The 13310-nt window shown below is 39.2% G+C and overlaps 1 protein-coding gene across 2 annotated transcripts in view; it reads right to left on the bottom strand.

The window, feature by feature from the left end:
* Positions 1-423: 423 nt before the first annotated feature.
* Positions 424-13310, bottom strand: part of cfap298 (cilia and flagella associated protein 298) — a 159222-nt gene continuing 146335 nt past the window's right edge. For both annotated transcript variants that reach the window (XM_051925756.1, XM_051925755.1), the window contains one exon: positions 424-929. In XM_051925756.1, coding sequence (XP_051781716.1) covers positions 819-929 — 111 coding nt within the window. In that variant the 3' untranslated portion in view covers positions 424-818. The remainder of the gene's footprint in view (positions 930-13310) is intronic.

Genomic DNA, 13310 nt, shown 5'->3' with positions numbered 1-13310 from the left:
TTGTTTTGTCACTATAAATACGAAATTTTCTGGGCTGTGGTCATAAAATCAAAGTTTGTTCTGAATGTAGTCGTTTTTCCATAGGCTTTAGACATAAGCAGTTGAAATATAACTCTTGGAAGCCAGGAACAAAAATTGTGTTACATATTGTTATGGTATAAACAAAGACACATCAGTAGTTATTCCCAAAGAATGATATGAAGAAGACATATGTTATGATTAAACATATGTTCTCATGGATTTTGAAAATAAGAGACGTTAGAATTGGTGAACAAAGCATTCTTTAAACACGATTTAACAAGTGAAAAATATAATACAATTGCTTTCTGAAAATTTTGGCAAATTATGAGATAAGGGTAAGCAATAGTTTCTAAACACTATGGAAAGCCAAAGGGAGAAAATAAAACCTTTATGAAATTGTTAAGTCTATGAGTGCAGCTGTGCCAGAACCATAAGGTACAATACTGAAGATTATCTCTGAAATATAATACCAGACAAGTGGAAAGGCTATGGAACTTAGCAGTATTAATAGCTTGATTAGGATTTCATCTGTATCCACTGTGGTATGGAAACAAGCTGTCAGCTATTCTTCACTCTGCATCACATTCCTTCATGGAAGATTTTCCTACCAACTACCTTATTTTTCAGCTACTGGATCTGGGTGATCCCAAATGCTAAATACAAACTGTTTAAGTATTCAGTCAGTTTTAATATTTTATTATTTTACCATGGAAACAATTTTATAAATTGACTATACATTACAACACATAAGCATCACATAAAGCATAATTTTACTAAAAATACTGAAATACATGCACTTATTTTGGTCTCCATTTGATATTATTAAGATTTTGCAACTGTCTTTTTAACATATTTCGATCAGCCCATTCAGAGTCTAGGTAAGCATCATCCTCTGATTCCTCAAGTTTCTGTGAAACAGAAAGAAATGTAACATCAGTAAATTTATAGATTAAATAACCATTTTCATTGCAGAATGCAAAATTACTGCACTTAAAAGAAAGGCATTTTATTTAAACAAATGCTTTAAATCAATAATATTGCACAAATATATAGTTGTGGCTTAGAGTTACCTCATGTAAAATTGGGACAATTTAACAGTAATAAATTCAAAATACCAAACTGGTTTAACTCTAAAAAGCATTCATAGGTAATTATGATTATTTTCATTATGAGATACATACTTCTCCTGGTGCCAGAGGAGCATACTTTGGAGTTCCTTTTACAAAAAGTAAAGCAATGCAAGAGGCTATCTGAATATCCTTAACGAAACTCACACAGCAATCAACCACCTTCCAGTTAAAAGTATGAGATCTTTGTAAGCATTTAGCCCACTGCTTGATTAAGCAAATATAACAAACAGATGCTAATGATCACTAACATAATGCATAGCTTCAACTAAAAATGATGAACTGAATCAGAAACCGCTGTGTAGCATTAACAAAGCTGGGTAAGGGACAACCAGACTAAAAAGGAGAGGATGTGGTAGATGTAATTGTTTAACCTACAAATCATACATCACGACAAAAGTGAGCATAGCAATAGGACACAAGGTGGTCATCCTGCACAAATCAACATTTCTCAGAAATTTTGAGACATACAGGTGTCTCCAGATGTGCTGTCTAAGCTCTTCTGGAAAAGCACACACAAGAAAAGAAACGCTATTTATTTTTGTTTGTTCTGTCCTACCTGGTCATTGGACCTTACTTTATTTTTTGTTAATTAGTATTGCGTAATTTTTATATTTTTTTCTTTCTTCATCTTGTAAAGCACTTTATATAAATAAATGTTGTTGCTGTTATTGTTGTTTTGGAAGGGGGTTGGGATTTTGGTTTTAGTGTGGGTTATTTATTCATTCTTTTTAGTGCTTTTATTGGTTCTTGAACAGTTTATTGTGCAGTGACAGGGCCACACTGTGGACCTGTGCCTCCAGTTGCACTGGGCTGGCTGAAGTATGGGATTTTCCTGGGGGGAAATTTACACTGTAACTTTTTTTATTTTGCTGACTGTTTGTGTGTCTTCACTTGCCTAGGCCCATCCTTGGTTATGTGACAAGATAATATGGTGTCCAGGAGAGTGGAGTCAACCCACTTCATTACATGGCCCTACTACACTAATGTCCTTACCATTTTTTTAGGCCACTAACACTTCATGGCTCTGCCCCACAACGGATTTACTTCTGGGTCTGATGTTATAGGAATGTTTGGTTATTCAAATTTTAGCTCACTACCAAACATGCTAGACTTGTGCGGACCTGTTCATTTTAATTAGGTAGAGTACAAGGGGTATCTGCTAAAACCGAAAAATGGATTGTCTGCTTTCAACAGGCAAATATAAAGCAAAACAAATCAGACAAATCCACAAGTGAAGCAAACAATGACAAATAAAAGAAAAACTACAACAAAAAGGAAAGGTTAGAAGAAAATGCAGTAAAAAATATTTAGCTTTAGTATTTACACACATACCGGCAGTGTGTGCTGTGCTTACAGGTTTTACCAAACAAGATCTTGAAGCCAATCAAATTATGCCATCACCTTGAGATTAACATTTGGATTACTTGCCCAACCCACTTGAATTTTTTTGAGGTCAAATTGAAAGAAATGCAAAGTAAATGGGAAGTTAAATAATCTAAGGGTAAAGGAACTGGCAATGCTAAAGCTGTGAGTGCATCCTACCCTGATAGCAAAATGCACTGCTAAGACTGGGAAGCCGCATACTATAGGAGATGATTTGATTTTGCCTGATCTTAAACAAATGGTGAATGTAATGCTAGCAGAGAAGACCTCCAAACAGATGAAACTCATTGATGAATAATACTGTTAAACAAAAAATTGAGGAATGTGTCTGAGCAGCTAGAAAACAGGATGCAAGAAAGTCATTTCTAGACCCACCAGTTGGATGAATCAACAGATGTTGAAAATGTTGCAGATCTACAAGCCTCTGTAAAGTATGAATATAATCAAGATATAAACACAGATTTTAAAGATTTTTTTTTTTAATAACTCTTTACCTGAGCATACAACTGTCGTAGCTATTTTTCACACACTTAACAGTTTTTGATTGGTCAAAACTATGTAAGATTAAGTACTGAATGGGCTCGTGCAATGCTGGGCAAGCACAGAAGGCGCATGTAAAACCAGTTGCACTGCAATTAAAGCCTGTTTTTTGCAACTTACATTGAGAGACTTTTAACTGTAAAGAAATTGTTATTGAAACTAAAAATGTCATAGATGACGCTGTTTGAACTATCAGTTATATCAACAGCCCTCCTCCGCAGACAAGCTTATTAGCGATTTTATTTGACGAGATGGTTAGTGGTCACCACCACCTTCTTCTACACACTGAAGTTCAATGGCTTTTGCAAGGTCAAGTGCTCACATGCCTTTTTAAGTTATGGAATGAGGTGAAACTGTTTATACTAAACTCAAAGTCTGAACTTGCACATCGCTTCAGGGATTTTGAGTGGCTGGGTAGGTTAGCACATTTGGCCAGTATCTTTAGTCACCTAAATAGACACAAGTCTCTCTCTCTCTCTCTACATTCACAACAAAATTGAATCAATTATTAAATTCTAAATATAAGGGCATATTAAAATGTCAAGCTGTGACCCTTGAAAATCTGTCTGATTTTTTAAAAAATAAAAAAATGCAGTTTCCAATCACTGTAAATATCAGCAAACACCGTAAGTGTGTCAAGAACCAGTTGCATGAATACTTTCCCATCTTTGCTTTGCAGTACAGCTGGAATGAATACTGTTTGCCTTGTCAATCTTTCTTTCAACAGTGCTTTGAAACATATTTTCACACAGAAGCCCCTTCCCAGTGTTTGGCTTTCTGGTGCATCAGAGTATCCTGTTGTTAATGCCATTTCAAACAACTGTGAAGCTGGGCTCTCTACATAAGGCGCTTTGAAGACAAAAATACAGAAATCAGCTTAACACTAGAATCCCTGAAGTCTACGAAAAAACTCGTAATACTGGCCCACCTTAAATTTTTTTCACACCTCTCCATCATCAATGAGTTACAAACCCAAGTGTTTTAGTTTGGGAAAATGGTTCAAAGGTTTTAACAGAAAATAAGCAGGCAAGAATCAGAGAGGAAAGGTCCAATACTTCAATTGTTTACTTGTTCAAGTATAATATCAGTTACATACAATATAATAGCAATATACATGCAGATATAGGAATTGTACTATTGACTTACAGTAATACAGATATGTGAATTATACTATTGACTTACAGTAATACAGATATGTGAATTATACTATACTTACAGTAATATCAAAAGACCCAGAGCCATCATCCTAGACCAGTAGACTGAGGGAGCCCGCGTGTCAGTCTCGTCAGAGGATCAACTTGTGAGCCTGGTCCAATACCGGGCGGTGTGCACGTTCCCCACGGTTGAGCTTCCAAAGAAACTGAGGGCGGAACCTTCCCTTATATACTAATTGAGTGTCCTTACCCAAAATGGCTTACGTGTAAGCAGTGTATACAGAAGTGATCAGTTTCTGCACACCTTCTTCCCACGGGACATCTTATTGTTTTTCTTCTACTTGGCCCTCACTGAGATGGTGCCTAGTATCAGAAGACACACAATAACAAGCGTTGCCCTTCAATGAAGCCCCTCGAAGTGAAAAACAAGTACATGGCCTTGACTGTATTCCCATAACATTCTGAAACTCTTTATGAGAAGCAAGTTTTTGCACATTCTTTCGCTATCATCCCAAACATTCCAATCTTTGTAGCTGGTTTTGCACTGAAGCGACCAATCCCCCCCCCTTACTCCTTTATTTCATCCCTTCTCCTGTTACAGAGAAAACCTTTTTATTACAATCGGTCCCTCGCTCAGCGCAAAATCAGCAACCTTGTCTGTCGTGCTCTATTATTAATTCGTTTTAAAACACAAAACACATAGCAATTAAATATAGTCATTAAAGCAATAATAATAATAAGCAGCACCAAAGGGTGTCCGTGTGCAACAACAGGTAAAACGTGATATCTACACAAGGTTATCATAGTGGTAACATTATATTGAAACCAATACCCATTACATATTGTATCATTACACTCAGTATTTTCAGGTTTAACCGTTAACCATAAGCTACTGCTAAAGTTCCATGTATCATGCCATATTTGCATATTATTTTTCTGTATCTGTGCTTGTAATATGTTAAAAGTGCATACAGTCCAGTTCATGAAAGTTGAGACATTTAGCCATCGAGTGTCATTGCTAGCCGTGATTATCCAATCTGAAGCGCGTTGTTCCCAGTTTACGGTTTGCTGATGAGAGACCATGGACTGAGGTAACCACCTAGCCATTTGGTCTGCCACTTTGTGAGTATGTCGTCCCACATTCTCAAGCTTGTTTGCAGTTATTTCATTATCTACGGTGTTTAAAGTTCCTAGGGTGGTGCCAACCCCTCCTAAGAAAGTGTCATACCATGCCCGTTTAGCACGCTTACACTGTGGCAACAGTGGAAACGTCACTTGCCATGTAACCTTAGTCCTTTTTGCTGTCGTAGAAACAAGTTTACATGCGTCTATTATTGGTTCTACATGTGACTGTCTCGTTATGGGGGTTCTAGCCCACACGGCTATAGCAAGCATTGGTATAGTCCTGTTAATAATTTCAGTTGCATTGATCCAGCCAATGGGCCCAGGCTTATTAGAGGTGTATTCGCCTGATGTTGCATTGACCTCGCACTGTACCTTGGAGCCGTTCCAGGGCCCCATACACCAAGTTACTTTCGACGTCCAGGTAATATTTAAGTTTTCAGAGCACTCAATCAGATACCTCTGTGGTTTTACCCCCGGCACCTTCAAGTTCGAGGAGTAGATGGTGCACCCATCACCAGTCGTAATTGTAAGGACATTGCAAGACTGATTCTCCAGACACGTCGTGTTCTCCTGCCGTCTAGATTTAGTGGAATTGTTCCACCACCATCGGACCTGAGTCGTCTCCGTTGCCTCGCCTCCTAATGTGGTGGCTCCTACTTCATTCAGAACACCCCCAATTCTGTAAAACAAGAACACAGCATGTTGCACCCACTCCTCACTCCCGTCTATAGCAGTGTTTTACAGGAACATTTACCCATGCTTCTTCTCCATTGTATAGAACAGTTACAATCAAATCCTGTCCCATTGCGATGATTTCTGCCGGGCGGTGTGGTTCATGGGGTTGTTTAACCCACACTTTCGCCCCATTAACCAATTTAGGAGCATCTGTTGATCCAAATCCCCCCACATTCCGGCCAGTCTTAACTACTGGTGCAGTACTTTCCTGCACTTTTCCCATGTGAACTGGTATTATTAACAAGTGCGCTATTCGATCTCCCTTAGTCAATTTGATTGGATCCCCCATTGAGGATTGTAACAGAACTTTGACGGTCCCTTGGTAATCTGCGTCGATTACGCCTGCTAGCACAGTGACTCCCTTTAGCGCCAGACTTGATCTTGGGCATACATGCCCGTAGTGTCCCTTCGGGATTTTCACCCCTTTGTTTTACATGCTGAGCTCCAAAAAAAAAAAAAACTGGATGGTAAGCCACTGCCTTTCATTTACTTATTCCCCAATATGAATGTGCTGCTTAAAACACCAATAAGTTTTTTTCATTCCAACTAACTGCTAAAATGGCCATTCCATTAATTCAAATGCAGTACTTTCAAAAGCTTTCATATACAAACACGTGCTTTGCTTTCATCTCCTCTATTTCTTTCTTTAATTCACTTAGTTTTCAGTCACATTATTCAACTCATGCCCTGCAGTCTACAATGGCTATACAAATCCACCAGTTTCTCCACATTCAATGTCTAAATCAAATCTTATCTTAGCACTGGTTACTTTTACAAAAAGTTATGAATTAACTATTGGTATAACATTTTTAAACCTCAGAATTATACAGTGAATGCAGTGCAGTAGAGAATAAATGGAAGAAAACATTCTTACTCTTTTCCTTTTCTTTCAGTCCTCTGTTTTCACTTGCAGTTTGGCATTGGCTGTTTTTATACTGCCACATGCCATTTTTCATACCAATTATTGCATTTAAACAAATGCACACCATATTGTCACGTACACTTTCCTTCATTACTACATACAAGTAACCCTCACATTATAGCAGCTTTACTTGTAAACTGACGTCTCCAATATACATATTGTTTTCTCTGCAGCAATAATCAACACAGGGGCTTTGAAAGGAGTGCTCCCAATAACCAGCTTAAGTTCTACTGCTGTTCCTCAGGGTCAAAAGACCCCGAAATCAAAGCACACACTTTAACACTGAGCGGTCGTTGTTTAATCCGTATGGCATTCTCCTTATGCATCGCTACATGTACTGCTAGCTGCTCGTGACTTTTTAGCCAGGTATTACTCCTCTCTCTTGCTTTCCCATCTATTTGCTTTATAATTATTAACCATACACAATCTGTCTGACCAGCAGAAAAGTTTAGGTTTTCTGTTTCAGCCGCCTTTGCCTCCACTTGATGCAGAGACGGCTTATCTGCGTCTTTGACTAGCGCAGCTGCTGCAGCTGACTCCGCCGTCCTCGAGGAAAGCACAACGGCCTCCGATTCGACTCTCTTTATTGCTACTGCTACAGTTAACGTTGCCGTTAAAGTTTCTGTTGCAACTAATGCTGTCTCCATTTTTAGCGAAGAAAATACAGCTGTAAAAGCTGATTCTACCGTACACCTAAAAAACTTCAGAAATGCTGTTGATGCACGCTGACATTTGCCGGCTGTATGCCAGCATGCGATTACAGCATATTTGCCACCTGTGGCCGATCCATCCCTATTATATACTCTTTCACTGGGGTGATTAGTACGGGGTAGGGTCTCACGGGCAACTGACCAATTTGTAACATCACCGTCACCTGAGTGGCAGGGATGTCCGTTCCCCCAATCCCCTGCACTGTCAATCGTTTCCCCTTGAATTTAGATGGATTCTCATATATTAAAGTGGCCTCCGCACCCGTATCGATGAGAGCCTTTACTATTTGTTTGTTTTTAGTTTCCCAATGTATCGTTACCGGTACAAAAGGTCGAATGTCCGCATCATGCCAATTTAGGGCTCTCACCTGTGCTTGGCCCCATCCCTAACAATCTCGTGCTGCGCGTTCTAATTCTTTGACGGGATATAAAGTCCTTCCTTTATTTTTCCCTTTCCCTTTGCTTTTAGCTTTCTTCCCTCCTTTCTTATGTTTACTCTTGCGCCGGTTTTTCCCCCTGTCTTCCTCCTCCTCCTCCTCCGAGGAGCTCTCGGAAGATGAAGAGGGGCCAGTTTCATCACGCTTCTTACTCAACTTTTCCCACTCAGCAAAAGTAAGAACTTCGTCATGCTTTTTACTTAATTTTTCCCATTCAGCGAAGGTAAGAAGTGAATGTACTTCTGCCTTTGCTACTCGTTTCTTTATTCCGCCAGACTTATCTATAAGTCCTTTTTTCTTTGCCCTGTCCAGGAGCAGTCCTGTAGGCTGTCCATCTATCTCCTCCTTAGGGACCTTAGCATTAATTAACGCTCCCCATAACTCCTTCCTATTCACTCCCCCTGTTCTATAGGCGCTATTCCTTGATGTAGCCCCAGTGGGTTGTGTTGCAGCTGTCCCTGGCGGGGCTCCTCCCCACTCCCCCAGGTCACCTAAATCCCGTAATTTGGCTACAACTTCCCCCACTCCTGCACCTACCTCATTCAGTAAAAGAGTCATTATTATTCTTTTCAAGTTAGCAGGGGCTGTTTTTATTAGGATGGTCCTGGCTACAGATGTAAATGGGAACACATCTAACTGATCCGCTTGGCCCGCTACCACGGCGTCCCTCATTGCCAATTCTCTAACCACTCGAATCGCCTGCTGCAAAGTCGTCCATGACTTTACTTCAGGCCAATTCTGTGGGTGCGGATATATTTCAAATGCTGCGTTCGCCGCCAGCGCCAACAACGTACTGTCCCCTTCTAACTTGGTCAGTTCTTGTCTCATTGCTTGTTTAAAACGGGGATCGATGGCATAATCTGTAAATTCGTTACCATCCCCCCCATCCAGTGACACATGCCCGGCTCCTGCATCATGCAAGCGTACAAGCCATGTGTCTACTGGCTCATTTCGCCCTTGTGCATAACGTGATCTAAATCCTTCCCTTTCTTGTGCAGTGTAATCTTCATAAACATCTCCCCTCCTAACATTACCATGTGCGTCAGTAAAAAGTCTGCGACGTGTCACGGGTTTAGCCTGTAAAGGCAGAGGATCAATTACCGACCCTGCATCGGGTCCGTCATCATCCTCATAATCATCATCCCAAATGTTACCATCCCATTTTTCAGGATCCCACTCATGGACATTAGCTGCGGCTACAAACGCTTTGATCTTCGCAACATCCGGTCTACGCTTCTTTTTCGCATTCACCTTGGCTATGCAAAAGGCTGCCTTTTCCGCCATCCCCTCGGCTCTCTGTACCCGCGGCAATAATACAGCTACCTGGGATTCGGCCATTGAGGCCCGCCCTAACGCATCCGCCAAGTCCATTTGCATTTTCTTAATCTCCCTTTCTTTTTCGTCTACCAGACTATCCAGACTTCTAACCGCAGTTAGCAAAACCCACTCCCGCGTCTGCAAGCCCGTTATGGGTTCCTTTACAGACACCTGACATTTCTTAAACATCTCTGATTTCCTTTGCCTCACTTAGTAATTGAATATTTTACCAAATTCCCCAAAATCCTGCAACCGACTACGCCAAAATGTTTTAGTTTGGGAAAATGGTTCAAAGGTTTTAACAGAAAATAAGCAGGCAAGAATCAGAGAGGAAAGGTCCAATACTTCAATTGTTTACTTGTTCAAGTATAATATCAGTTACATACAATATAATAGCAATATACATGCAGATATAGGAATTGTACTATTGACTTACAGTAATACAGATATGTGAATTATACTATTGACTTACAGTAATACAGATATGTGAATTATACTATACTTACAGTAATATCAAAAGACCCAGAGCCATCATCCTAGACCAGTAGACTGAGGGAGCCCGCGTGTCAGTCTCGTCAGAGGATCAACTTGTGAGCCTGGTCCAATACCGGGCGGTGTGCATGTTCCCCACGGTTGAGCTTCCAAAGAAACTGAGGGCGGAACCTTCCCTTATATACTAATTGAGTGTCCTTACCCAAAATGGCTTACGTGTAAGCAGTGTATACAGAAGTGATCAGTTTCTGCACACCTTCTTCCCACGGGACATCTTATTGTTTTTCTTCTACTTGGCCCTCACTGAGATGGTGCCTAGTATCAGAAGACACACAATAACAAGCGTTGCCCTTCAATGAAGCCCCTCGAAGTGAAAAACAAGTACATGGCCTTGACTGTATTCCCATAACATTCTGAAACTCTTTATGAGAAGCAAGTTTTTGCACATTCTTTCGCTATCATCCCAAACATTCCAATCTTTGTAGCTGGTTTTGCACTGAAGCGACCAATCCCCCCCCCTTACTCCTTTATTTCATCCCTTCTCCTGTTACAGAGAAAACCTTTTTATTACACCAAGCTCAAATGTCAATCAACAGAAAGTGAATAAGTATTCCTGGATGGTGTAGACACAGAACACACATGACTTTTAAACTTTTTGCCCGAGTCAAGGGGGGTGGGAGAAGTGACAGCAGGCTGCTTGTGCTGATCGACACATTTACAAAACAAAAGATGGAGAGGTGCAAAAGACTTTAAGGTGGGCCAGTTTTTTCATAGGTTTCAGGGATTCTAGTGTTATTACAGAACCAGATCTATGATTAAAATTTTCCTCCCTACAACCTCGTATTGAACATCTGACATCAGGCAAACAACACCAATGTGTGTTGGTAATGGCAAAGCAATCTGTATTTTTTGTATAACTTGTCATTGAGCATCAGGAGTTTGTGATTGTTGTGGGCAGCAAAAAACTCTTTAAAATAGTTTACCACCTGTTGAAAAAATGTTGGAAAACACTGATTTATTCCATGTTACTATGGTTCTCTGCGTGAATAAAAAACTTGACATTTGTGCAAAATCTGCCCTTAAGGTTCCTGCCATTTCTGTGTATCCTTCTTCTAGAATTTATTTTGAAGTATCAACTGGGATCTACTATACTAGTTCCTTTCGCAATTTTGAATACTTTAATCATGTTTTCTTAACCTATGTTTGTTAATGTTTGTGACACCTATTAGAATGAGAAATGTATTGTTTTTATGTATTTATTATTACATGCATTATGAAATACACCGGAGCAACAGATGGTGCATTGCGAATATTAATACCTAATACACTTAGAAAATGTATCTGTTAGACGGATATTGTCATATAAGTATCAGTAATAGATTAATTTTCTAGGTGCATACTGTCTTTGAATGAAAGAAAACAATAATTTATTTAAATAATTGAAAACTAAATGCCCTGCCCCATACAATATGTGTTTTAATGGTAATGATTAATGAAAAATGTTAATTGGATTGTACAATGACATATGCTATAAAATAAACAAAGTTAAAGCAAATTTAACAGTTAGCTTCCTAGGCTGGCTTGGTGCTGCTTCACTTAGCTTTGGGCAGGAGACTTCTATTTATTATTTCTCCTCCTCTTGCAGTTAAAATACAGTCAACTTTTAATACAACAACATCTCATCGTCTTCTCTCTCTCTTTTTTTCCCCACCTTAAAAGAAGTGTATTTTTTTTTTTAGTGTCAGAGCATCTGTGCGTCTATCTGGTTGCTGTGCTTCTGTCATTACAACACATGCCACATAACAAATATTTATAGTAATAAAATGCATTGCATTTGTCATGCCAACAAATGGCACATCACAAAAATTAACACTGCTCTTAAGAATCCCATATCAAATGGCATATAAGAGTCGTATGCAATGAATTTGTCATTCCAACAGACATCACAAACATTTGTGTTAATTCTTTTGACAAATACAACATATTTTATTACTACAAGCATAATTAAATAAACTCCAATAGATGCCACACTGCAAACATCAGCACTGGGATCTATGTTGATTACTTAGATTTCAACCTATCTTAGACAGCTAGAGCAGCTAGTACAAAAATAAATCTTTTACAAGTAAACAAAATCTATTTATATTTTTACATATTAACAACTGAAGTAAAATACTTTGTTTCAGCTTTCTACCCATTCTTTCCACTGTCCATTCCCATACATCCGCAGCAATCTTCTCATTACTATGAAACACATAATACTCTGGAGAGTGAATAGCAAGACCAGGAGATTCATGAAAAACATATGCTAAATTTATGATCTAGGACATACAGAGGTCAAAATGGAGAAGAAAAAAACAACTGGCCACCAGAAACCAGCATCAAAAGTTTAAGTATCTAGTGAGAGAGTGCTGAGCATGGGTAAAGAGAAGTAGAAACTGGCTACAGAATAAGTAAATAATCAGCGATAGAAAGTATTCAGTAAGGAAGTGTGTAAAAAGGTTGTCACACATATGCGCATGGGAAGCAGTCGAAGGGCTTAAGTAATTGTACTTCTATGCTAGGCCAGGAAGTGTCGATATGTACTAACTCTCTCGCTTCTCCAGACCCTCCAAACAAGCTCCAGCCTGACATTACTTATGGTTCTGGCTCCACATGCACACCCTTTTCTGCCTACTCTCTGTTAACCATTAACTGCCACGATCCCCATTTGGGGATCATGTACTTTAAACCGGGAGGAAATCCTTCTCCAAACTAGCCAAGAGTCGTGTTCCTGTTGATATCAGAACCTCTGGAACTGGTCACTACATTGAACGCAGAGAAATGGGCAAACAAAGGAAGTGTGCAGTGTGTAAGACTAACGCAAGAAAACAGTGCTGCAAATGTAATGTTGGACTACATGTTGAGTGTTTTCCAGTATGGCACCAAAACTAGGTAGTATGTGTCATGATCCCCATTTGGGGATGGGCCAAAATTTTGAAATTTTGGAAAAATACAAATGTTGAGATTCAAAATATATGTTTTCCTTATTAAGCAGATGTTAATCTATAACAATAAAGCGAAAATATTCGGGGGAAAAAAATTGGCAGTTAATGGGTTAAAGCCAATCTGTTCTCAATGTACTAATTAGTTCTGATTTGACTCTGTCCTTTGTGATTACTCATTGCTTTATTTATAGCACAATATATGGGGGGTGGCTTACTCAAACCTTTTTCTGTCTCTTGCCTCTCTTTTACAGGGTTTACTTTATAAAACAGTTCATAGCATTTAGGAAAATTATTACTAGTAAGAGGGCAACAACACAAATATTTATTAATTGGGAGAAGTACAAACAGTGTTGACAG

This window comes from Erpetoichthys calabaricus, chromosome 4 (genome assembly GCF_900747795.2).
Source record: "Erpetoichthys calabaricus chromosome 4, fErpCal1.3, whole genome shotgun sequence".
Taxonomy (NCBI): Eukaryota; Metazoa; Chordata; class Cladistia; order Polypteriformes; family Polypteridae; genus Erpetoichthys; species Erpetoichthys calabaricus.
The sequence above is the reverse complement of the archived record's forward strand: the minus strand, read 5'-3'. Positions and strand labels throughout refer to the sequence as shown.